The sequence below is a fragment of the Podarcis liolepis genome (genome assembly GCF_965112155.1).
Source record: "Podarcis liolepis genome assembly, chromosome: 6".
Classification (NCBI taxonomy): Eukaryota; Metazoa; Chordata; class Lepidosauria; order Squamata; family Lacertidae; genus Podarcis; species Podarcis liolepis.
This window is the reverse complement of record NC_139559.1, coordinates 98,061,833-98,088,432: the sequence shown is the minus strand read 5'-3', so window position 1 is coordinate 98,088,432 and position 26,600 is coordinate 98,061,833. Positions and strand designations below refer to the sequence as shown.

Below are 26,600 nucleotides of genomic sequence, written 5' to 3'. Positions count from 1 at the left end.
AAACAACCAGCTTTCCTTACTCTGCAATACAGTAAATATTAGTTTTAATTATGTTTAACAAATGTCCCTACCACATTACAATGTGTCTCTTTGGGGGGTGGGTTGTTGTTTTTATTTTGATTATATATATTGTGCTTTTTATGTTGAACCTTTCTGTGAACCGCCCTGAGACCTTTGGGTATAGGGCGGTATATAAATTCAATTAATAATAATAACTACTACTACTCTGATTCCAGCACCTTCCCTTTCAAAGCATCTTGCAAAAAGCACTTTTTCCTGTGGTGACATCATGCCCCCTCTAGTCCTGATAGCCTCCCCCTTTCTTGTCTGATGCTACAAGTCTCAACCTTTGTCAGGGTAAAGACTCTGCCATCACCTGATCCGCCTCTCTACGCAAAGCTTCTGACTTCAAACCCCACCTTTACTAACTTCAGAAATTATGGGGAGAACCTGGCACCCAGGAAGTTTAGGGGATCTTTGTCCCCTGCAAACCCACAACAATATCAAAGTCTGTTGTGTTTTCTTAAGATTTGTACTTAGTTGTATTATGCACAACGTTTAGGGTCTGGTTGGTTTTTTCCATTCATAGTCGTTGTACAAAGGATGCACCTTCCTTTCTAAAAAAAACATGGTAGGGTTTCAGTGCAATCTAAAAGCAGTGACAAGGAGGCTTTTCAGTAATCTGGGCAATATTATAAAGGACTGGACCTAAAGGATTTCACCCTTAGACTTCCAATCCCGTCACCAGTTACTTTCGATTTATGCTCAGTGTGTCCCATCAATAAACAACCAGCTTTCCTTACTCTGAAATACAGTAAATATTAGTTTTATTTATGTTTGAATAAATGTTTCTACCAAATTATATCATGCAGATGTTGTCCTTTCCTCCCACCCCTTCCTCATCCCAGGCCAATATGAAACAGATTTCCATTGCACTGGTTTTGTAACTGATTTATTTTCAAATAATAATATTATAACAACAACATTATAACATTCTTGAATCCACAACGTAGTATCTCAGTCATTCACGCTGAAAGAACCAGAATAAGTTCCAGTTGTAAATAAATAATAAATATTAAAGCAGCTCTGGCCTTGGGGAGAATTCCACTTCATCTTCTCTTAGACTTCTGGCCAGGCTAACTTCAGCAATAGGACAGTACATTTCATCCTGAGGTTTTAAACTGGGCTGCAAAGGCGTGGTCACTTCATTGCTGGTTTGCTGGTGGAATCACCTACCACTAGACAGGCATCTCACAATTTCTCATCTGTGGTTCAGCATTAAGAAATGCTTTATATTTTGTAGAACTTCTCAAGAAAACCAACAATAAAGGGGCAGCATGGCAGCTGTGCGAAACAGAATAATGCAAAGAACTGGGTAGAGTACATTTTTCAAATTCATATCCTCCACCCTCCTTTGCTGCTGAAGAATATTTATTTTGGCATGCAGTCAGATCGATGGTTAAATCACCATGGCATGCAAACACTGCAGCAGTAAAGAGTTCACCCCAAGTAGACCCACAAAAGTAGCATTGGGTTTTTTTTTAAAAAAGAAAAGTTTGTGTAAACATGGTTTGGCTTATATAACTTTATATACATATATATATATACTGTTCATTCACCAGTGAAGTCCATGGAGGGAGGTTTTAACCATAGACTTCAGAAGGAAAACTGCATCATGTCTCCTTTTTCAGACAACACTTCACAGAAGTCAACAGGAGTTTGTCTGAATAAGGTTAATCAAAACCAGAATAAGAACCTCAGGATATGGTCTCTGCCAAGTGAGTTGCCGCATGCAAGAGGCTTTTGCTATTGGCTCAGGGTGCATCTGCTCTGGGAAATGTTGCTTGTGGATAAATGAAAGAAAAGCATAAACTGATCTTACTGGTATTTGAAAGCTTTACTAGCTGCAGCAGCAGCAGAAACAGCACTGTAAATTGCTCAGTGGTTGCAGTTTGACTGTTTATTTTCTCAGCTACTTCCAGTACTGAATTCACATGAGTCTAGATAGGTTTCTGTTGTGAACAAATACTCTGCTTGGTATTTTGCAGTTTGTCAAATGAGCAAGGCAGAGCGTCAGGGCTGATTTTAACAAACTGCCTGGCGTACAATTGTTCAGCCAGGTGTGGCACATTCTGTTGCTGCCAGTGTTATCTTGCGCGTACAATCCTAGCTGGGGTACAATACAAGATGTATGAAAGTACAAATGAGCAGGGATTCAATGACTGCGAGCCTGTGCCCCTTCTCAGTTGTAATCCAGGATCCTGTCTATCCATTACACAAGTTGGACCAGTAAAATCTCATAGCGTCTGCCCTGCTGAATGACGGGGCCACTCCTGCACCCACCTTCCATTCTATTATATGCATTAAGTTACGATGGGCCTACTAACTTGCTAACATGATTTAACCATATATCTTTGTTCTGTGTGTACTGCTTTAGCAGCAGAATTTGCCTTTGTTTGCCCATTCACATTGTTCTTCATTTACCAGGTTTTTCCTTGTCTTCTTTTTCAAAATGTCCTTCCTCCAAACCTGTCAGTCTACGGGCACAATTCACTGGAAACGTCTCTTGTACATATAGCCCTACAAAATTGGAATATTGGAAGTTCCACATGCACGATTGCTATCAGTTTCAACAGGTCTTGCACTGGAGATGAGGCTACAATTGAACAGTGTTTTAATATTCCCCAAATAATCTCCATTTATTCTATTTTCAGAATTTAAATGAGACTGGTCTGCAGTAAGTCGCTTGTGAATCAGACAGCTTTTCATCCCTGCTGGGCCTTTTAACTTTCCCTGATTGCATTTTGGTCAAGGACTGCAAATACCTAGTCACCTGGTCACCTGTGATTATGAGTAAGAATAATATTGGCAAACAAAAGATGAACAGGTCAAATCCATGATGATTCACTGGGTGAAGGATTTGGGGTACAATATTGAGTTAGCAGCATGGGAGAGATTATGGACAACAAGTTTAAATTCACAGCATGTGACACTCTGAAGGAAAAATATATGAAAATAATGTATTGTTGGTATTTAACTCCTAGTTAATTAGCTAAAATGTACAATCAAAGTCTAAAACATGCTGGAAATGCGAAGAGAAGGAGGGCACCTTTTATTATATATGGTGGTCATGTAAGGTGGTAAACGACTTCTGGGAAATGATATATAACGACCTGAACAAAATGCTGAAAATAACTTTTCTTAAGAGACCAGAAGCTTTTCTTTTAGGAATTTTAGGTGCCGAGATTCTGAAGGACCAGATGAAATTATTTATGTTCGCGACCACGGCTGCAAGGATTCTGGTAGCCCAGAGATGGAAAGATGGTACAACTCTGACCAATGAAGAATGGCAGATAAAATGGATGAACTATGCCGAGATGGCAAAACTTACAGGAAGAATTAGAAACCAGGAAGAGGCTGATTTTAATAAGGAATGGGGAAAGTATATAATCTATTTGAAAAACTATTGTAAACAAATTCATTGGTAGGACTGACAGAAAACCTGTAGTAAAAATTTGAGCTATGGATTGATAAAGGACTTATAAGAATAGAGTTATGGAAGAGATGCAGAGGGAAACTCTTATGAGGATTCACAAAGGGCGGGAGGGAAATCAATGGGGATTTTACAGTATGTTTCTGTTTGAGTGTGTATCTTTCTTTTGTTTATTCTTGTAAAATTGAAAATGCAAAAATACAATTTATAAAAGAAAATAATCTTCAGGCAGGGAAGGGTGTGTTCACTGGAAAGTTTCTCTTCCCCTGCCCTTTCAAGCTGTCAACTGTGCTGCACGTGATTGAGACAGCAAACCTATACACATGCACACTTATTTGGGAGCAAGTCCCATTTAAAAAAGCGGGACTTTCTTTCAAGTAAACAGGCGCAGAATGCTCTGTAACACGTTTTGTTTGGACCACCAGGGTAGTACTTGTTTTTTTCATGGAGGGGTGAGGAATTAATAACTTTTGCAGACTTATATTTGCAAGGCCAATCTAGTCTTGTTTCCCACTCTCTCTTTTTCTTTACCTCTCTGCTGATGCCACCTGTCAATGTAGTCTTATAGGTATCATGAAATCAGTGGAGATATCAGTTGCAGGCCCCTTGCTGCAGTGACTTGTACCTGTGTCAAAAGTGCTGTGCTCATTAAATGCCCTATCTAAATAAATAATTATTAATAATCACTGTAATAATTAACAATAAATGGGAAACCATTAAAAAATGGGGCATGTCACCCAAGGTTGCTTATAATGTTTAGAGAGTTTGTTGGCTTCTGCAGATGTCACTGGAAGGAAGTTTGCCCATCATAGCAGAAGGCAGATATGCAGTTGGATCAAAGCAGATGCAGCATTCCTCTGGGCACAAAGGCAAAGCAACACCTGCACTGTTAAGGAGGCTAAGTCTTGACTCTTCAGCTGGTTGGTGTACAAACATGCAGAGAGCTGTGTGCTTCTGGAACTGTCATGCGGTAGCTGGAGATTTCAAACCCCTGTGTGCTAGATACAGTTTGTCGTCTGTGTTTTGCAAGTGCAGATACTGGATTCTGAAAGCAGATAGAGACTGATGCATGCGGATGGGTGCACAGGTGCATAACATTGAACACGAGGATGATACACAGTTTTAGGGAGAAATTCAACCTTTCTAGTTCTCTGCCCCTCAATTCTCGCCTTCCCTTCTGCTTTCTTCATCCTACTTGGAGCGCAGGTTCTTTCTTACACAATTTTCTCCAGTGCTTTTCACATGAGCGCCTGTTTTCTGCCCTTCCTAGATGCCAGGGAGGGCCTTTTCTTGGTAGAGCTCCTGGGTGTATGGAAGCATATGAGGTCCCAGGCATCCTGGCCAATGTAAAGGCCCAGCCTAAACTCCACCACTGGAAAGCTCTTATCACCTCCCTCTGAGGCTCCTGCCTCTCCTGGTTCATTCTTTGTCTCTGTTCCCCCAACACAAGTCCTAGCAGTGACAACGAGCAGCTTCAGGTGTGTGTGGGCTTGCCTGTCCTGTGGCTGGTCGCTTGCTCTGTCAGGTCCCTGTAATAGGCAGATTTCAGAAATCTGGGATAGGAGTCCTTCTCCATCAAGGTGTGGGTTTTTGCTTGGGCTTCTTCAAAGCAAGCAGAATTGGCAATGGTGAGGTTCCTCCTGGTCGCCTCTCTGGTTTCATGGTCAAGGTTCACCTGTAAGGAACACAGCAGCAATTAATTCTATGCCAATATGTTTCTTAACAGTGAGGAAAAGCAACAGGTATTGTATGCATTCTAGCAGAGCCAGTGTGAAGCGTATGGAAGGAGGACTGGGGAGACCCACAACCCTCACAGGGGGACATGGGGTCAGCTGCAGGCTGGGGCTGGCTGGCCCATGAAGGAAAGTGAGGCAGTTGCCTCAGCCCAGCAGACGCCAGAGAGGTGGCAGATTTGCTCCTTGCAGAGCCTCACCCCTCCCTCCTGACGGTGAAGCTATATGTACAGACATAGGACGGTATACAAATTTAACAAATACAAATAAAAATTTCCTCTAGGAAAAGTCATTGCAGAGCCTCATGCCGCCGGCCCCCCACATCCCAAGGCAAGACTGCAGTGGTGGCAAGGGGGGCAATGGCCGGGGGGTGGCAGCGGGGCATTTTGCTTCAAGCAGCAAAGTGCCCTGGGCAGTCTCTCAGTCTAACCTACTTCACAAGCTCGTTGTGAGGATAAAACAGAGTGATTGTGGGGAAGGAAACATGTCTACTGTCTTGAGCACCTTAGAGGAAATATAGGGTGCAAATGCAGTAGTATTATTTTTTTTTTAAGGATTGCATCACACTGAGAAATTTTACTCACCTCTTTGGGGGCCTCATTTTGAACAAAATCTTCAAAGATCCTGTTGGCTTTGGCTGCTAGTTTGGCTTTTGAGTGGGTTTTCTTATACTCCTCACAGGCCAGCCAGAACTCCAGGTTCTCTTCACTGAACTCTGTTTTGAGGAAACCATGAAATGCTGCCAGGCCACCTGTGAAGGAGGACAGGGAATGTTTAGTTTGGAAGGAGAGTGAAGAGTACAGAAGGATGCACTTTTTCTTATAGACATTAACACAATGCTATGGGATTTATTTATTTTTTAGAAAGAAAAGACATAGGAATAAAACCCTTGTGCGGAACAAGGGTCAGAACATTGGTAGAAAAATTATTTTGGGAGAACTGGAGCATAGGCAGGAAATATTTTATAAATATATCCAAATCAGCAGGTTTGGAGCAAACTGATAGGCAGCTGACTTGTCTATAGTATATATATTATTTAAACCACCACAGGGCCTTGTCTGAGGATTGAATTGTTGTTTAAAAGAACACTCTCTGCTCTGTGTTATTTATCTGTCTCTAGCTGCAGGATCTAGCAGCTTGGACTGGGAATGTGTGGGGAGATATGCAGTGGGAAAATGGCATGGGGGGGGGAGTTAAATGCCTCCCCGCATACTGTAGTCCTTATATGAAATGGAGCTCCCTGTGGCTGGTATTCGTTTTTTAAAAAAGACAGGGCAAACCAAGCGTTGCATTCAAGGGCAGGTTTAATCATACATTAATCGGACCCAGAAGTAAACCTGTCTGAGGCACAGTACACTGTAGGACATATCGCACTTGAAGGAATTATGGAACAATCAAGGCATGCATTTGGTAGCTATGGGTGGGGGGAAGGAATGTGTTTTCCTAAAACAAGTTTTGGAAAAACTCTCTGCTCCCTTTGACGTGTTGGGGACTGTGAAAAGACGTACTCACTTTTGCTTCTCAGAAGGTGGTCAAAAGACTCCTTCCATCCGAGCACCTCTTCTAAGGCATATCTGGAGAGGAGAATAAATGTTAAAACCATGGTGGTGCCAATAGGGATGTTGGGGTGAAGAGTTTAGGCAGAGGAGCAGACAAGACAAGAAGCCCAGAGACCCTAAACTAAAGCGAACGCCCTCATCACCACTTATGGGGGGGGGAGGCAGAAGGATGTATCTGTCTCTTAATTTCACCTTGTATGGTTTCCATGGTGTGGTTACAATATTTAGAAAACAGCTGAAGCAAGGTCTTCAGTTCTCCTATTTCTTGTTAGCTGTATGGGAAAACATGTGTCCCTGTTCTTGCAGAGAACAAGCTGGCTTCTAGCTTGAGCACACAGAAGCCACCCCACTGGATCTCTGGAATTTACTCAGACTACATGGGTTGAGCGGTGGTTTCTGCATGTGCTGAAAAGGGAAGTGAGGGGCAGATGGGGCTCATCAACCTGGGAAGATTGTCCATCTAAGAGAAGGAAAACTATGATCCTAAACCTCCGCTGCCTTGTGGAATATCTTCAGGAGAAGAAAAGGCTAAAGAGTGAGCCCTGCACAAATCTGGAGTGGAATCCCTAAGATGGTTGGATGGCGTCTTGTACGCCTCCTTCCAGCAACTTCTGCAGCCAGGTTGGTGCTAAACGTATTGCTCTGCTTTCCTTTGGACCACTTCAGCAAGGTCTTGTTGTCTGGGCAGCCCAGGACCTCCAGACACACTTCCCAGGCTTGTTCCTGGGGGAAGTGACCTGGGTGCTACTGACACAGCAGTTTGACCTCATGCCCAGAGGCACATGCCGTTGTCTCTTGAGACAGATGGATGGCAACAGCTCAGACTCAGGAGGGCAGGTCATGGCTGAAGAACAGTTTTCTTCCATAGACAGCTAGTTATGATTCCTCCCTCTCACTGAATTCCTTGGGAGCTAATATATATATTTAATGTTGCACTGCTCCATTGCACCTTTCAGGACTGGTCCCTCTTAAGTAGCTGCAGCAGTGCTCTAGGTTGGACCAGGTTTGGTTTTTTTACGCTACCTTCAGCACATGACTTACCTCTGCTTTGTGCTTCGGCTCAGGCTCCCAATTTTATATCCCAGATCTGGTTTATGAAGCAGGATCCCCAAGCGGGTCTTGAATTCCTTTGCTCTGCAGAATGAGAGGAATGGAAGAATGTCAAAATGAATTTTAAGGTAAAACAAGAAGTGGCCACGAGGGGGCAGCAGTGTGTTCTTCTTAAAAAGAAGAGAGCTGCTTCAAGTGAGAACCACCATCTGTCTGGTTCCAAACTGGCTCTTGGCTTCTGCTGTGAATTTGCAGAGCTATACATTGGGGGCTGGAGACAGCGGAGGAGCATATATCCGTGCTCCTGAGGGGGGCGTGGCGCGGAGGGTGCCCTCCCAGGCGTGGGACAGCCGCTTGGGTGCCCGGAGCGGTGTGTGCGCCCTGCAGCCAGGGGCAGAGCGAGCTGCTCACATGGCTGCTCACATGGCGGACCTTTGGCGCCCTGCTGCCTGGGACTCCCAAGCCTCCCCCAAGCTGTCAGAATGAAGGGCAAAGGGGGGGTGCCTCTGGCAAGGCGGTGCAGCTCCTCCCCTTACCCCAACGGCTCGGGGTAGGCTTGGGATCTGCATGTCACCCCCCCCCCCCTCAGTGAGGGCACCCGGGGCAGACCAGCCCCACTGCCACCCCCCTTCCTATGCCCCTGGCTGGAGAGAAGAGTTGTTGCATGTTCGTTCAAATAAATGTAGGAGATATATGATGGGGAGAGAGAAACAATACTAATTTCTGTTGTGTGAGGGCATGTAAGCATTTCAGTAATGTAGAATTCCTAATCAAGCTGTAATTCCCATTAATGCAGAAGGCAAGGCAGGATTACACATGCAAGTAATTTAATCATCTTTGACAGATGGGAGGCCATTTGGCCCTTCAACGACTGCTGTAATGATTCCAGGCCTCTAATACAGCAATTGGGTATTGTGTTTATTGTGCTTGCGGGCTCTGTGTGTTAATCATGCTTTCATGGCTACACAACTTTCCCTGAGTTCCCCTTAAAAAAAAAAAGATTTTTATTTCCCACCGAGTTCCCACTTTTATGGACAATGGGATCTAGCTGGCAGCAAAGCTAGCTTATTTTTAGCCTTCAGATTCAGTGGTTAATATCTGAACTGTGTAACCTTTACAACACGAAGGATTCACTAGGGCCCTTCCTGTTTAATAAACTGGAACCTCCTGTAAGAGCTTCTCTTCATCCCTGGCATCATCCAGGGGACTCTTGGAAAGTCTGTCATGATTGTCACATATGGTGCCCAGCTATGGCTCCGACAAGTGATCCGAAGGTCACACAAAGGAACCAAAATTCTGTTTGCCCAGTGGCCAGCCAGATGTCCCAGGGAAGCTCTCAAGTGGGACGCAAGTGCAACCTAAGACCTCCATTTTTGATGGACACAGTTTCTGCACTTGTTTGGTACATTTTGTTATGTGGCACCTGCTCTCTTCAGATGCAAAAGGACTGTAATATCACAACATGCAGATGGAACTGTTTGTTAACCACTTTTTGTAAAGACCAAATCATTTCCGCTTGGAGCATCTGCTGTCCTTTTAGTCTCTTCCTCTACTCTTATGTTTCCCTGCAAGATTGCTCTTCCTGTTCAGGCATCCTCTGATAGTCTCTCTTATTCCTCAAAGCTCTATGTTGTTGAATGCATCTGTCAGAGAACTGGAATATTTAAGGTCCAGAGATTCAACACATTCACTCTTTTTCCTCTTACAGATAGGTAGCCGTGTTGGTCTGCCATAGTCAAAATAAAAAAATTCCTTCCAGTAGCACCTTAAAGACCAACTAAGGTAGTTCTTGGTATGAGCTTTCGTGTGCATGCACACTTCTTCAGATACACACTGCCACTGTCTCTGATACTTTAAAGCACCACAACAGCTTGACCATAGATGATGGTGGGGTGGGGGAATAAAGTGCATAAAGAGGTCTCTATTTGCATGCCTCAAGCTTTCCAGGAAAAAGTGTTTGTTCACAGGTATAAAACAACAACCCCACATTCTTGGACAAAGTATAGAAACCAGGAAGAGCATGCCTGCAATAGTATTATTCTTTCTTTGCTATTAAAAGGACTGATATGTCCGCCTCATTTGGGTGGATAATACAGTAAGCCAGAGTTTCTACAATTACTAGGGGAAAGGATAGGTCCCTACCTCAAGAAGGTCACAACTGAAATTGCTCACTGCGCTGCTTTTCAGGTAGACATTCAACACTGTACTCTCTTGTCATGCTCAGCTGAAACTAAGCTCAAGAGAAACATCCTATTTATGATTTCTCTTTATTTCCTCCCCCTCTTGTTGTCTCCCCCAGTGTCAAAATATAAACTGTGAACACTATTATTCGGTTAAGTAAAATGTTACATCAATAACGGTAGAGAAATTAATACTACTAATGACAACAATCACATTCCTTCTTCAAAACAGCATGAAGCTGAGTTTCTTCCATGCCATCTCTCCTGAACTTCCTTTGCACCACTTCTCAGTGACCCAGATTTACTTGCGCTAGCCGTAACAATGCGGACACGGTCTCCCGTTTTTAGATTTCTTATGACAGCTGCCTGTCTGCTGTAGTGCGTCTGCAACCAGCCACACAGAGGTGCCTCCCCGCTTGGTGCATCACTGCGACAGTTTGTAGATGACTGCCTGGCGCGCCACTTTCTATTCTTAGCTCACCCCCCTCTGGGAGGTGTGTGGCAGGAATGCTAATTGTGCAGAGTGCTGCTTGCAGAAGTGGCTTGTAGAACCGCATTGCAAAAACAGGTGATCGTTTGGAGAAAAAGATTTCATTATAACATTTAAAAGCCTTCCTTTTGAGTGAAAGCAAATGTATGTACGGACCAGGAAGCATCCCTCAACAAGAGTAACAGAAATTCAGGATAAATGCAGTTATTTTGTTTGCTTGTTTGAATTATTCCCCCCCCCCCCGCACTTCCTGCCCTTGCCAGTGATAGATCTTGCTCATCTAACTAACAAAAGTTTTTCCATTCTTTAGAAGAAACTATAGGAGTATGAGCTATGGTTGTACACAAATGTTACCCCGATCAGTACAGATGTTGAAGCAAAGCACACTCCTGTTTTATCAACTCAGCAGTTATTTGCTAAGAGCCCCAAATATTTTCCAGCCTCTTACCTTTCCAAGCAGCTTGTAGGAAGGGAAGCTAACCCCCGACACATGGTGAGGAAGCAGAGAGACGCTTTGCCTAAAGCTGTGCAGAAAAGAGAAGCAGAGGGCAGCTCCGGCAGCACCTTTTGCTGTTCAGCGCTCTGTGCGCTGGTGTCTGGAAGCGGAGCTTTTATATCTGATGGGAAATGGGAGGGAGCGGGAATCAAGTGCACAGCTCCTGCCGCTAGACAAGAAGAACTGGAACTGTCCTTGAGCGTCGCAGTCATGAACAGTTCCCGGCAGGGGAACAAGCAGACCAATTCTGCATTATAAAATATGCCGCCTTCTGTTGCTGTGGTGCCTTAGCATTTGTTGATTTGAAGGGCATTGACTCAAGGACGCATTTTGTGACTAGGTTCACAATTAAATAAACACTTCAGTACTGAGTGTATGGCAGTGCCGGATTTACGTATAAGCTAAACAAGCTATAGCTTGGGGCCCCACTCTCTTGAGGGCCCCCCAAAAAATTAAAGGGGAAAAAAACTGGATGTACATTTCCAAAATATAAGATAAAAAACTTATAAAATGGCTTTGGATACCTATTAGGTCCATAAATTACCATATAGCATATATTCAACACAAAAAACAGGGACAATTTGTTGTTGACAAAGGACAGCTGGACATAGAAAGGGCCTAAATCCGGTCCTAGTGTATGGTGGAAAAAATAGTCACGAATGCTGTTTGCTGTACTTTATATGTGATGGTTCCAGGCCTGCCCAGGAAGAAACAAGTCCCTTTAAAAGTGGCAGGACTGTATTCCAAGTGAACCTGCTTCAGACCACGAGGCCAGAGAAAGTTGGTGTCCATATTGTGCAGGTTTCGTGCAGTCCTGGGAGCTGCACTGTGAATTCTTAAATATGTGACTGTGGAGAAAGCCCAGTGATAGAATGCTTTTATTTATATGTAGTATTTATTTTTTAAATGCTCTCTGGTCCAACAGGAAATGGGGAAGTGGTAGCCCTCCAGATGTTTACTGCCACAGGTCATGCAGCTAGGGGCTGATGGTCAGTGGAGCCCAACATCTGGCAGCCATAACTCCCTCACTTCTGACCTAGAATTTCCACAGCAGAGCATCTTTCCTGTCACATACCGCAAGCATCTTGCAGGTAGATACACAGAATGGACACCCCCCCCCCCATGGGGCATGTCTGCTTTGAGTAGAGGGGAAATATCTCCCAGTTCACATCTTTTTCTCCCATCTTCCCAGGTAGGAAAAGCATTAATTGTCCAACATCCTCCATGTGTGTGTTGAAACATGTCATGTTCCAGCTAAAGAAATAAAATCCTACCCAGGCAACCTTGGCACACCTGACTGGTAAATTTTCTTCCACTCTCCCCTTCAACCTTTCCCCTGAGGGATAATAATGAGCATTTTTTACCTAGGACAGAGATGGAGATTTGAGTTCTCCAGATGTTGCTGGACTCCAGCTCCCATCAGCCCATCCACCATGACCAATGCCTAGGGACAACCAGGATTGTCGTTCAGGAATATCTGAAGGGCCACGGGTTCCCCATCCCTGCCCCATGAAATCTGCAATCCATTTGCCATCTGCCCAGCATTTACAAAACATTATGGGTGATCATTGTACCTTCCCAATAAGTTGTCTGTATGCATATCTACTGTGCACTATTTAGAATGTAACCTAGTTCATGTGAGTTCCGGCACCTCTTTTTTCTAGAAAAATAGCACTGTATATCTATCTAAAAAGCATACCTAGTTTAATCCCTCAGGATGGCATCAACCAACCCATTTTAAGGGCTACATGATTGTAAGGAACTGGGTTGATGGATGAAGAGGTGGGGTAATAGTGCCACTGTATTCTGCTCTGGTCAGACCTAACACCTGGAGTACTGTGTCCAGTTCTGGGCACCACAGTTCAAGAAGGACACTGACAAACTGGAACGTGTCCAGAGGAGGGCAACCAAAATGGTCAAAGGCCTGGAAACGATGCCTTATGAGGAACGGCTAAGGGAGCTGGGCATGTTTAGCCTGGAGAAGAGGAGGTTAAGGGGTGATATGATAGCCATGTTCAAATATATAAAAGGATGTCATATAGAGGAGGGAGAAAGGTTGTTTTCTGCTGCTCCAGAGAAGCGGACACGGAGCAATGGATCCAAACTGCAAGAAAGAATGGAACAGGAGGGAGATAAACTGAAATTACAAAGTCATGAGAAATTGAAACCTAAAGTACCAGACTGGCTTCAGTATTACCAAATAATGGAGATTTTTAAACAGGACAGGAAAATTGGCTTTCAGGTGGAAAAATCAAAATTAGAAACTGAATTGTTAGAACCCAATACTAAGAATTTGTCAAGAATGTATAATTTGCTGCTGAAATGGAATACACAAGATGAAACAGTTAAATCGGCTATGATTAAATGGGCACAGGACATCGGTCACAACATTATGTTTGCTGACTGGGAATGGTTGTGGAACACCGGTATTAAATTTACGGCATGTAATGCCTTAAAGGAAAACATTATGAAAATGATTTACAGGTGGTACATGACCCCAGTCAAGCTAGCAAAAATCTACCATTTGCCTGATAATAAGTGTTGGAAATGTAAAGAAATTGAAGGTACTTTTTATCACCTTTGATGGACATGCCCGAAGATTAAGGCTTTCTGGGAAATGATATATAATGAAATGAAAAAGATACTTAAATGTACTTTTCCTAAAAAACCAGAGGCCTTCCTCTTGGGCATTGTCGGCCAATTGGTGTCAAAGAAGGACAGAACTTTCTTTATGTATGCTACAAGATTTACCACCCTGGAAGAATGGCAGATGAAAGTGATGGACTATATGACATTAGCTGAGATGACTGGCAGAATCCGCGATCAGGGAAAGGAGACGGCGGAAGAAGAATGGAAGAAATTTAAAATCTACCTTAAGGACTATTATAAACTTGCTGAATGTTAGAATGTCGAGGTTTGAGTAACAAAGGGTTACAGAGATATAAGACTAGATTGAAGGAAAGATTAAGAGGACAGAGGACTGACAGACATATTTAGAGTTGCTAAAAACTTTTGGATATTGGGATGCAGAAAGGGGAGGTATGGGGAAGTCCGAGAAACACGGTTTATGAAAAAAGGTTATGAAATTATATGTGTTTGTATGTCTTTATATATGTTTGTATTGTCTTAAAAAATTTTGTAAAACCAATAAAAAATTTATTAAAAAAAAACAAACAAACTGCAAGAAAGAAGATTCCACCTAAACATTAGGAAGAACTTCCTGACAGTAAGAGCTGTTTGACAGTGGAATTTGCTGCCAAGGAGTGTGGTGGAGTCTTCTTCTTTGGAGGTCTTTAAGCAGAGGCTTGACAACCATATGTCAGGAGTGCTCTGATGGTGTTTCCTGCTTGGCAGGGGGTTGGACTCGATGGCCCTTGTGGTCTCTTCCAACTCTATGATTCTAATTTTTATATCAGGAATGTTACTCTGAAATAGGCACGATCCATTTCTGTGTTCCTTTGGAGGAGTAAGAGAAAGCTTTAAGAAATATGGCTCACTCACCTATTTACACCTCCAGTCTGCCTGGAAGGAGTCGAGATCTCACAGCGTGGCCATTTCAAGAGGAGCTTGTACCCTGCATCAGGGCAGCCATGCAGTTCAAGGCCTCTCTCCCAGCCATAGCTGTCAACGTTTCCCTTTTTTAAAGGGAAATTCCCTTATTCCGAATAGGATTCCTCGCAAGAAAAGGGAAACGTTGACAGCTATGCTCCTAGCCTGCCTTCAGCCAGCCTGCCTAATATGGATTCCAGTCTTTTCCTCCTCCCATTCTTCTTCTCAGAACATGTTGCTAAAAATTCTCTTTTCCCATCACTTCACACACCCCATCACCTTGGCAACATCTGTCTTCCCAGGCCAAAGGATTTCTCTCAGATGGCCCATCAATCCCCTTTGCCACCTTAACATATTTGCCAGCCAGGCTGGTTTGCATAAGCCAGTCCAGAGATTCCTTGTCTGGCACAGCTCTGCAGCTTGTACTTTCATCCATACCTCAATTACTCATTACTGATAGCCAATAAGGCAGATAATTCTACTACCCTCAGTGGCTTCTTCTGTTTTAAGCTACCTTGTGTATCCCCCTTCTGCTGGTGGAAAGACCTCCACTTGGATCATATTAACAGGGCAGGGGAATTTCAGACTGGGAAAACAGCAGGAAAAGTTAAACTCTCAACTTCTGTCATGGCAGCCCTGAACCAGATTTGAGGAGCAGGGGAGGGTAATCTGTAACTGCAGTATTTTTATTTTTAAATGAGAGAGACCAAACAGCCTTCTCCCTCCACCACCTGTCTTCAGGACACGCAGGTCATGTATCCACATCATTGACCAGGGGAGGAATGACTGCTGGAGGAGTGCAGAGAGAAGAAATGCCATGGTGCGACTGTTGTAGTGAAACAAGGCACCTTCATGTTCCCCAGCTGCAATAAAACATGTCTCTCCTGTATCAGCCACAGCACACTGCCCAGGCTTGCACCCCAGAGAAGTCACTTCAGTGCTAACGCAATGGTTTGACTTCACCCTCGAAGGCACACTCCACCATGGTCTCTCGAGACAGATGGATGCCAACAACCGTGAATAGTGCCATTCCTTCAAATAATCCTAATAACCACCTTGGGGATCCGCTTGCCTCTCCCTCCCCCATGTGGAGCTCCAAAGCTGTAGAATTAGGTGTGAATTGGGGCACTTCCCTGTTGAAGGTATAAAACTCACATTTTTTAGATTGGCTTTTGGAGCATCGTGCTACTCCTCCCCCCCCCCCATCCTCTCTCAGCTGTGCCTATTTATTTTTTGTGTTTTATTAACTGATTTTATATTTTGACAGCTGCCTCAAGCTTTGAAGAAAGTGTGGTATTGCAGTGGATGGAGTTAGGCATGGGGTGATACCTCAGTCCTGGACTCCCCCACCCTGTGGCAGTTCAGCCACTTCTACCAACCCTGAACGACTGCCTCATTCTGCTGCCCTGTGCAGGGCACAGCTCCACAGCTGTGTGGCGTTTCCAGTAAGGAAACTCACTTGCCCTTTTTCAAACACAGCAACAACCCTGTGATGCGGTGATGGATGGGTTGGAGGAGGGCAAAGGTGCTGTCCCCCCCGCTCCTGCTGCAGGTGTCCCACTTCCACTTGAGGCTTGCATGACATTTCCACCACAGCTGAGGGTGCAGGGAGGGGGAGACACCTTCCCTGAGAAGTACGGGAAGCTGTGTTGAACCAGCAAGCGCATAACAAAGGCGCTCCTTCTGACACGGTGACAGATGTGGCTCAGAGGCAGTGAAATCCTGCTGGAGTGGGAGGCAAGCAGGAAACAGCTGTGGAGAGTGGCTGTCATTTGCAGGGAAAGGTATACCAGGAACAAGATGAGCCAGAGAAAAGGGGCCAGAAGAGATGAGTGTGTCCTCTAAGTGAGGCTTGAATGTATCAGAGAACAAGATGACTGTTTCGTTATTGCTTCCATGCAGGACACGTCTCCTGTGGTTGTTAATGCTGCCCGGGAGAGTTTTAGCTATAAAGTTCCTCTCATCAGAGTGCCATTTGCTTGTTTAGTTTATACACAATACATACTAAAAACAAAACAAACACAGAATATTTCAACTGAACAAATAAAGTGAATGGGACAGGGATATGACCAATGGCTGCTCATACAATGATCCAAATCAGACAGAAGAAGATTGGGAATAAAAAAGCATACAGGATATGTCTCTCTGAGGAAACTGAGAGTGTGGTGGTGTAGTTGGCAGTGTCACATCACAGTCACACCATACACAAAACACACAGCTTTCCCCAAGGAATAACTGGCAGCTGCGGTTTGGTGAGGGGGCTGGGCATTGTCACTCTATGAGGGAGGGGTAAACTTTAACCTAAGACAACATGGAAAGAATCTGAGGTGGGCTTTCTAGCTTGAGCTGTGGTGTTTGAAAATTGAGGGGGGTGGAAATGCTATCAGAGAGAAAGATCCCAAGAAAGTGGGAGGGAGGTCCCCTGAGAGGCTTGCTGGAGGAAGGCAGAGTGGAGAGAAATGAAGGATTCTTGCAAAGAAAGAAAGGCTGACCGACACACACACTGCTCCTCCTCCTGCAAGCTTGGCTCCCTTGTTTCTCCTGCGAAAGCTGCTCTAGACATCCAAGAAGACTTTCAGTTAAACACGTTGTAACTCATACAGGGAAATCCGGTTGGGAAAGGTGGGACTCCACAGCGCCACCTGCTGTTACAGCGTTACATCACATATACAACACATATAAAACACATGTTCTTTTCCAATCTAACTGTGAGGAAAATTTATTTCTCTCTCTGCCCCTCACACACAATGCAGGCTTAGAAAGATGAACAGCCACGGGAAGAATGCATGGCTCTGGTTGGCAGACTGACATGGTGGGCAACCTCACTCCCACCCGCTGCTTCTATTGTTCCAGCTTGCTTAATAGCCTCCAAGGCTTCTTGCAAAGAAAAACAGGGAGGAAAAGGATAATAGAATCCACCACCTACCGTATTGACCCAAATATAAGCCACACTTTCCCCCCAAATTCTGACAGTGAAAAGTGTGGCTCATATTCACAACCTTACGCTGCTGGTAAAGCAGTGCGGCTCTTCCCCCCCCCCCCCAGAAGCAGCCCTTGTATTGTGTTTTTTTTCTTCCCCCCCCTTCAATTTTCAGAGTGTGGCTTATTTGCGGGTGCATCTTATATTCGGGCCAATACGGTAATCAAGTCATTTCTAGGGGGAATGACCAGGGAGGGACCTGCTGATAGTGATTACCATATTTTTCCATGTATAACATGAAATATAAGACACCCCCTATTTTGGGGGACTCAAAATTAAGAAAATGGGGGGAGATTGCCCAGTGTATAAGCCAACCACCCCCCTTTTATCATTATTTATTAGTAAAAAAAACCCTAGTCTTATACATGGAAAAGTACAGTACATTGATTGGCTAAGCAGCGGAGATGGGCTGAAGCACCCAGGAGCCTCTCAGTCACTGGAAATGTGGACACGTCTCCAGCCAAAATGTTTCAGTTCTGTGCTCCCAGGAACTGATGGATTGATAGCAAAAGTGCCCAACAGAGGAGCCTCCACTGATACTTTGCTTGCAGCCCTCTTCAATTTAGCTAATCTCATAGGTCATTTGGATATGGAGCCTTCAAACAATTAGATTGTCACCTCCCATATAAGCTCTGTGTGAGGCCTTGGGTCATGTGAAATTGGGTGGGGGAGGCTGCAAATGCTGTAGTTAAAAGTCCCCTGTTCTGAACTGAGTGCCTGGAATTCAGGAGAATAGCAAAGTGGGGAGGTGAAATGTAGGGGATTGAAGAAGAATGTGAATACAAATGTGGGTTTGTATTGGAGGTAAATGTGTGGTGCTTTCCTTTCTCTCCCCCCCCCCCTTGCACTGGTGAACTAGAAAAAAACCAAAGCACCTGATCTGAAATGTTAATGTTTGTTCCCAATAATGTAGCACCCTGCTTGTGGTTAACGCTTAGCTGGAATGAAATATTCAACGCAGCAATAGAGAATTTAAAATAATTATTTATTTGTCAGACAAATAAATGAGAGGCACAGTGGTATATGGTTACCAAGCTCTGGCCTGGCCTCCTGCCATTATGGCCAGCACTTATATTTCCTTAATCCACCCCCCTTTGTTCCTCCTGTGGCTGCCTCTGTTCAATCAGCCTGCTCGAATTTCCTATTGGCTGATTGCTATAACCAATTTTAAGATACACCCATATCCTTCTGTCCTTATATGGAATACAAAGAGCTATATATTGTTACATCTATAAATGACAAATAAGTATTAATATATCTTACATGTGTCTCAACAAGGAATCTTAATTACCAGCTCACCTCTTGCCCTCCTTGCCCTATTGCCTTCTAAAACAAATGGTTAATAATTTTAAATTTTTATCTTGAACAGATGTCAGAGACCTTGGGTTCATATTCTCATGCATCATCAATGAAATATCTCCTTTTGGAGGTCTTTAAACAAAGGTCTGACAGCCATTTGTCATAAGTGCTCGATTGGCGTCTCTTGTCTGACAGGGGGCTGGGCTCAATGGCCCCTGTGGTCTCCTACAGCAATATGACTCTATGAAATAAGAATTTAACATTTCTTTCTTTCTAGATCCTTTGCATAATTACATTTAAGCCAGGATATTTCATACATTATCATAGATAGCTTTTTAGAAGGATAAACTTCCTAAAAGTAACAAGGAAGGAACAGTTTACAGCCTCAAAATAAAATAGGGGGAAAAAAAGCCTCTTCCCCTGTTCACACTTCCCCCCTTCTCCAGCCGGTTTGTTTTCCATGTGCTCTTGGCCTTTTGACCTTAGGCTCAAGTTTAAGGCACATGGTTTTATTTTACTGTTTACCAAACTCTTAATTATGTAGGGTCTGTGTAACCTTGGTCTTCAGCCTGTAATTCCAGCTTTTACGACTTTGAGAATTGTTTTCTGCTATCAATCAAAGGGGGGGCCCTTGTCTAGGAGGAAAAACATTGCCTGTGTCCTTTAAACAGCTGGCCTTCTTGCCTGGCATGAAGCTTTTGAAAATCTTTAAACTCTCTCTTTAATTTAGGAACCTGATCAAGATATAAGCCAATATATGCCTTGATTAAAAATGCAGTCTATATTCAGATGCCACAATAACTTGTGTGTTCTTCTTCTGGCCTTCTTTCATTTCTGGCCATCATTGAAAATAAGCACTGAAACTAAACAGTCTCTTCTGCTGATAGCACAGCACTGATTACAGACACGAGGCACAAATGCTGTGTGTGTGTGAGCGTGCAAAAGGGAGGGAGGTTTCATGAACGCTCAAGGGAATACTATTTATATAGTCATTCACACGTGTGCTTAAGGCGTGTGTATTCTCAAGGATCACTTGTTCAGATCTGATCTTGCTTTTATGGCTGAGTGTGCTAAAAATTGCTCTGTGAACTATTCCTGTGTGAGAGTGTGCACGCCTTGGAGAGACACTAGCTGGCGTCTTTGTGACAGATCCGTTCACATGTGGGCACATGTGGGAAGTTCTGTTATATATACAACCATATGACTGCTAACCTGTGTGGGCAAATAGCCTAGCATGGAAGATCAACAACTGGGGCTTATATGACAGGGAAAGCTCATTTCCACATCATCTAGCCTATTGTCAGCAGCCGCAAGAGCAGCAGCGTTTGATTCAACACTTTGCATGCCATTTGTCCACAGATGCCTGACTCACCAAGGTTTTTTCACTTCAACCCCGACATCCTCCTCAGAGTTGTAAAGGCAGTAGAAATGTTAAGTACTGGTAAAGCACCTAACATGTTTCAGTTGCCATTTCCATTGCTGTGTCAGACTAAAATAGTAATTACTATTGTGTGCTCATGAGCTGATTAAGCCTGAACCCCATCTAGGGGTCAACCCAGAAGACGCAGTGAGACTCATATAGAGGCAGGGGTAGACAACCTAAGGCCCGGGGGCCGGATGCGGCCCAATCACCTTCTCAATCCGGCCCACAGGCGGTCCAGGAATCAGTGTGTTTCTACATGAGAAAAATGTGTCCTTTTATTTAAAATGCATCTCTGGGTTATTTGTGGGGCATAGGAATTGGTTCATCCCCCCCCAAAAAAAAATAGTCTGCCCCCCCCCACAAGGGCCGAGGGACAGTGGACTGGCCCACGGCTGAAAAAGGTTGCTGACCCCTGGGGTAGAGTAAGGGTTCAAATTTGCAGCGGGTAGGCTCTTGAAAGACTGTTAATTATTTCATTATATTATTCCTCATGGCATATTAGCATGTCCCAACATACACTATTTCAATAAACTGAAGCATGTTGTTCTCTCTCTCCCTCATTCATTCTACAGAGAAATAGAAGCAAATTACTGCTGGAAGAATTAGAAAAGAGTTAGAAAGCAAATTGTGGAGGCAACATTATAAGGCTTATTAGGCAGATACAAGAAGAAGAAGAGTTTGGATTTGATATCCCACCTTTCACTCCCCTTCAGGAGTCTCAAAGCGGCTAACATTCTCCTTTTCCCTTCCTCCCCCACAACAAACCCTCTGTGTGATGAGTGGGGCTGAGAGACTTCAGAGAAGTGTGACTGGCCCAAGGTCACCCAGCAGCTGCATGTGGAGGAGCGGGGAATCGAACCCGGTTCACCAGATTATGAGACTACCGCTCTTAACCACTACACCACACTGGCTCTGTGCTTGGCAAAACATACAGGAAATTCAGATTCCTAGCAGAAAAAAGGAGCAAAACTGGGAGAAATAAATCTGGTCTAATCTACATGTGACATAGGCAAAGAAAGGGTATATATATTGAGAATTTACCTTGATAGAAATAGTGTGGCTAAACAGGCTGTCAGCTGAATCTAATCTAATCCTTTCCAAAGGGGTAAAAAGCCCTTAGGAGGCCACAGTACATGGTTCTGTCAGAGCTGCTGAATAGTTATGAAGTGGGTTGTACTGGGCTGTACTGGTTTCTGAACAGACTCAAGGGTTGGTTAACCTCCCATGTGGCTTAGGCTGCTTGGAGCTAAGCTGCTAATTGTTGAAGTGCATGAGAGAGCGGAGGGGAGGCGGACTGAAGTTGCCAAGCAGGAGATTTAGATGGAATTTAGCTGGCTGTTCCCCTACTCTGGAGGAGACCACTCTACTGTAAGCCTCTGGAAATCCCACACACCTAGCCCTAGGTGAGACATAAGTGAGAGAACAAAATTACAGGATGCCTGGTGCTATTAAGCTACTCTGCAGGGTTGGCACTGGATCAGGGGCCACCTTACCATTACAAACCCTAACATAGGTTCTTTCCAAACCATCAATTAACAGCTCTGCAAATGCTGTTTTGGGCCACAGGCCTCCAAAGGTGGCTGCTGCTGACATCTCAAGTTACATACCTGTTTGTATTTTGCAAGGCTCATCTGCTACCTACTCATCAGCTAATCACATTGTCCTTGAGGATTTCCTGCTTCTGGTGAGAGGGTGTCCACCTTTCTAAGAAAAGGGGCACAAGGCTTATGCAAGACTGGAAATCTCGTTTCCTAATCCCAGAAACATGGGGGTGGGGATGGTTGCTCAGTGATGAGAAAACTCCAGTTGGCAGGCAAACACATGTTCTGTGCTGATGCTTCCCCACCCCCCACCCCAGTACTTAATTTAATAATGGAAAATTTTTGGAACTAGATGTTCCATTGAAGCAATCAGAGAGGCTCACTGTTCCATGCTCCAGGAGTACATGTGTCTCTGAACATGCACAGAGTGTCTTTTCCTGCTTAATGGCCAAAAGACAGCAGACCTGGATAATCTAGTTGCTTTTTCAGATAACATTTTAGGTACACAGTGCATTTGCTTCTAATCTGTAATGTGGACTCCAAATATCTTCCCACAAGGTGGCATTCCCGTTTAGGAGATATTGTAAAAGCTTGTGCAGGTGACCGACCTCGGTGTTAGGGGAAGGTGAGGAGCTTTGCCTTGAGGCTTCAATGGAGACTGGATGAGGAGTTTCCTTCCCTACACTTTCGTGACCAGGTTCTGTCATATCCAGTCGCTAGAAGGAAGGAGTTGGGAAAGAGAGGTTTTGGGAGTGATTTTGTTGTTTCAGTTATGTTTTGGGATACACCCCCCTTCCACAGATGCTGTTCAGCATCCTCCAGCTAAGCTTGATTCTATTATAGCCCTTTCCCCTCGGAACTGTCATTCATTCACTTTTTAACACTGAATCTACATGATGTTGTAGATGTCCAAATCATGGCAGCCTAATGTACTATTCTAGCACTATTCTTCTACAAAGCGATGGGGAGTTGAAAATAAACTAGTCATTTATCTGCCCATCCTTTTTACTTTTGTCTAAATTGAATAAGGGCTCATCCACACTTCTACTTGTCCCATGGCTAGAAAGCATGGGTCCCAGAGGTCTTCTGCTTTATAGGCTGACAGGAGCAAGCCGGCAATAAATTGCACTGTTCAAATTGGAGTTAACTCTTTATTTGGCAGAGTGTCAGGCCTAATGAGCACAACACCTCATTCCTGGTAAGTCTTGGCCCATGGATCAGTTGCTGAGACTGAAAGCAAGAGGGGCTGCATGCAATCACCCTCTCCTCCGCCCTTTTCATGCCTCTCCTGGATCTGGGAGACAAGAGGGGAGGGGAGCTTGTTGCAGCAGGAGGGGGAGACACTGTGACACTTCATCAGCCTGGCTCATCTCTGCCTCTTGGCCTCCCTCCTCTCCTGTTTCTGCTTCTGGACTTCTCTCAGATCGAATCCCCATGATAGGTGAGCTCCCATTGTTTGGTTCCAGCTCCTGCCCACTTAGCAGTTCGAAACCCTGTTCCCTCTTCAGCTTCTGTCACCTCCTCTTCCCAGTCTTCTCCCTCTGACCACTCATTGCTGTCCCATCGTCCCATTACTGCTGAATCAGAACATCAATTAGCAGAAAAAAACCTATTGACCTTCGTTCCGCTTCCGGAGGGACAGCGGCAGGACAAGCAGAAGTGTCAGTTCAGCATTAATCTCCTAGTCAGGTTGCAGCAGGGAAGCAAGGGGTGGGCTGAATCTCCAATGAGAAAAACTTTTCTGAATGGCACTTACTTATGAGAAGTCATTAAAGATGGATCTTGGCAGAGGGGAAGGACATTGCTAGATAAGACAGAAATAAATCAAGTTCCTGCATGGAATCTCCATTTCAGTTCCACTTCTAGCTAATCGTGAAAAGCAATGCCTTAGTAGTACTAACGGACTCTACTGTGGGAGCAACATAAACACACTAATAGACTCCAGCATCCCAGCAACCAAAGTTCAACTGCCAGCTTCTTTGTCAGCCAGAAGTTCAGAAATGTGCCTCTTACCACCAGGCTGACTTCTCAGTATTGCATGCTTTGTACAAAGAGATTTGGGAGCCCGTGAGTTAGGGGTGGGGAATCTTAGACCTGAGTGCTGGATGTGCCTCCCCCCCTCCCCGCAGATCCCTCAAAACTCTTCCCAAGCCTAGAAATTTTTTACTTTCCCTCCCCCACCGTCTCTGCTGTGGTCCCAGTGAAAATTCACTTTGCCACTGGAATTTACCCTGTGCCAATGGAAGCTTTCCTCCCAGGATAAATAGCTGCTTGATCATAGCTGTCAACGTTTCCCTTTTTTAAAAAGGGAAATTCCCTTATTCCAAATAGGATTCCTTGCAAGATAAAAGTTGACAGCTATGCGCTTGATGGAGGGAGATTTTCATCAGGACAGCAGTGAGGGGACATCACCGCCACCCCATATAAACACACTCTCTCTCTCTCTCTCTCTCTCTCTTTCTCTGCTGATCTGTCCTCTGACATCTCTCTCTTTAGAAATTAGCCAGTGCTTTGCGAGGAGACAAAATACCCAAAATCTCACACTGTGTGACGGCTGGTAGGAAAGCTGCACCCCACTGACCAAAATGTAGTTGTTCCCGGAGACACTTTAATCCTGCGCTCTGACATTAAAGCAGATGCAGCATTAAAAGAAAAACGGGTTGGAAGACCACCATTCTGTGCTGCCTGACCTATACCTGGTTCAACCCTTTCCCCTTACAAACCTCTGTTTAACACCATGTCACCAAGTTTGCCTGCTTTTGTGTACCCGCTACACCTCTTCACGCTGCTCCAGGCCTTGTTTTTTTAGCGGCCTGTTTACTGCGCCCTTGTGCTAGCAGGCAAGAGCTGCTCGCCCACTTAGCCGCTCCATCCATTATTGATAGCAGATTTGGAACAGAGAGGTTGTTTTGCATTTCACATGTGATGTTTCCTGGCCACGTTCCCCTCCCTTAAGCTCTTCCTTGACAACACTGGGGCAACAGTCTCTTGTGGTGACAAGCAATGAAAGAATTTAAGCACTGAAATGCTAGGGAGTTATTTTTTCAGTATTTTTCTTTTTTTAAGATTGTATGCACAGAGTGTCCCTGAGATACTCTTTGAACTTTTCAGAAGCACTGCTCCACCACCGCAACCATAATAACCCTCATAATTTCTGAGTAATGGCTGCTAAAGGAGGTTCAGAGGGAAAGAGATGATAATGGCTGTTATGCAAGTGCGCAGGGTTCTACTATCGGAGCACTTGGTGAACCTTAATTCGGTCTGTTCAGGCGAAGAAGCATAATAGGATTTCCACAAAATGATATACGGGGCCAGGAAGTAGATCTGGATCCAGGTCCTCAGCCATTGTTCAGATGGCAGAGCTCCAGCCTTCCTAGCCAGACCAGGCTGGGGGGCAGAGGCTGCACCTCTAGCCAGATGCCTGCCGTGGCTCCAGGTAGCTTGTGCTGAATTTGAGTCTGATTTAATTTGCTGCTAGAACATTGTGGTTGCTTTTTCACCAGTGGCTGGTCCAAACCACTTGTCTGGTGGTGTCTGAAAGATGGGATCACATTGGACAAGGGATATTGGGCAAGAGAATCATGTAGGTAGCAACAGCACTGCCTTTCTTTCTTCCCCTCAAAAATGAGGGTGCTAAAGTTGGTTTTAGTAGAAGCCATATCACGTAAGCTCCATGCTATTCAAATATTACTGTAGCAGCATAGGAGCCAGCTAAAAACAGTAACTATACAGCTCCTACTGGCAGTTCCTTATGAAACCACTTAATCCCATATTAATTTGCCCATTTGCTGAGATGTGCTCTGAGCGCCACAGGGCAGTTTTGCAATCTGCTATTGATTCATGGATTTCACAATACAGTCATACCTCGGGTTACAGACGCTTCAGGTTGCGTTTTTTCGGGTTGCGGACCGCCGAAACCTGGAAGCACCAGAAAGGGCGTACTTCCGGGTTTCGGCGGATGCGCATGCGCAGAAGCGCTAAATCGCACTTTGCGCATGCGCAGAAGTGCCAAATTGCAACCCGCATGTGTGCAGACGCGCCGCTGCGGGTTGTGGACACTGCGGGTTGCGAACGTGCCTCCCGCATGGATCACGTTCCCAACCCAAGCATCCACTGTACTTTTTCTATTTCGATTTGCTATTAGCTGCTTCATATACTGTTTCTCAGAATGGTGGTGTATATATAAATACATACATTGTTATGTACTGAAGTTCTCACCCTGGGCCAGCAGGGGGATACTGTAGATAGTTTTCACTCAGGTCCACATATGCAAATAAGGGATCGAAAGTGACATTCAGTGATTGGATACTTACAGAAAATGGTTACTGTTGCTTTCTAGTGGAGCTCTATATAAGCAGACTGGCTGAACCCTTCAGTTCAGTTCTGTTCTGGCCTGTGAATAAGCAAGAGCTGTTTGAAGAATCGCTGTGTCGTCTGATATGTTCACCCACAACTTAACATACATACATATAAGCATACCCTCCAAGTGTTCTGATTTTCCAGGGAGAGTCCTGGAATTATGAAAGCCATCCCAGCTTCTGGTTTTATCCTGGAGTGTCCCTATTTCCCCTGCCAGTGTTTCCACCACCAAATTCGGTGTCCTGAGTGACGGCAGCAGTGAGGAAGCATCCTGTTGCCTCTCCTCACTTGGGCAGCTCATAGCGGCTGCTGGAGAGTGGGTGAGGAGGAGGAGGAGAGATCCTGCCAGCGAGGCCCAGCCTTGCATGATGTGCCAGCTCCGAGGGGCAGGCAGAGGGCAGGACGAAAGGGGGAGTGGAGTGCAAGAAGTCGTTTAAAAAAATACTTC

At 44.6% G+C, this 26,600-nt stretch overlaps 1 protein-coding gene across 2 annotated transcripts; it reads right to left on the bottom strand.

The window, feature by feature from the left end:
• Window positions 1-936: 936 nt before the first annotated feature.
• RGS16 (regulator of G protein signaling 16) lies at window positions 937-25,147 on the bottom strand. Of its 2 annotated transcripts, XM_083507232.1 has the most exons (6): window positions 25,144-25,147; window positions 10,954-11,048; window positions 7,827-7,919; window positions 6,739-6,800; window positions 5,811-5,977; window positions 937-5,168 (listed from the first exon to the last, which is right to left on the bottom strand). In XM_083507232.1, the coding sequence occupies exons 2-6, from the start codon at window positions 10,995-10,997 to the stop codon at window positions 4,968-4,970; spliced, it is 567 nt and encodes a 188-aa protein (XP_083363358.1). In that variant the 5' UTR covers window positions 10,998-11,048; window positions 25,144-25,147; the 3' UTR covers window positions 937-4,967. The 2 variants fall into 2 exon arrangements, with proteins under 2 accessions (XP_083363358.1, XP_083363357.1); XM_083507231.1 differs by lacking the exon at window positions 25,144-25,147 and having other exon boundaries at window positions 10,954-11,228.
• Window positions 25,148-26,600: the final 1,453 nt, after the last annotated feature.

Bases quoted from the DNA above. Each gene is read 5' to 3' on its own strand.
- RGS16 (XM_083507231.1), bottom strand. From the start codon at position 11,213: ATGACTGCGACGCTCAAGGACAGTTCCAGTTCTTCTTGTCTAGCGGCA. The intron at 6,801-7,826 runs GTAAGTCATGTG...TCTCCTCTCCAG, and splicing joins AGCCGAAGCACAAAGCAGAG to ATATGCCTTAGAAGAGGTGC. The intron at 5,978-6,738 runs GTGAGTACGTCT...CCTCCTTCACAG, and splicing joins CCACCTTCTGAGAAGCAAAA to GTGGCCTGGCAGCATTTCAT.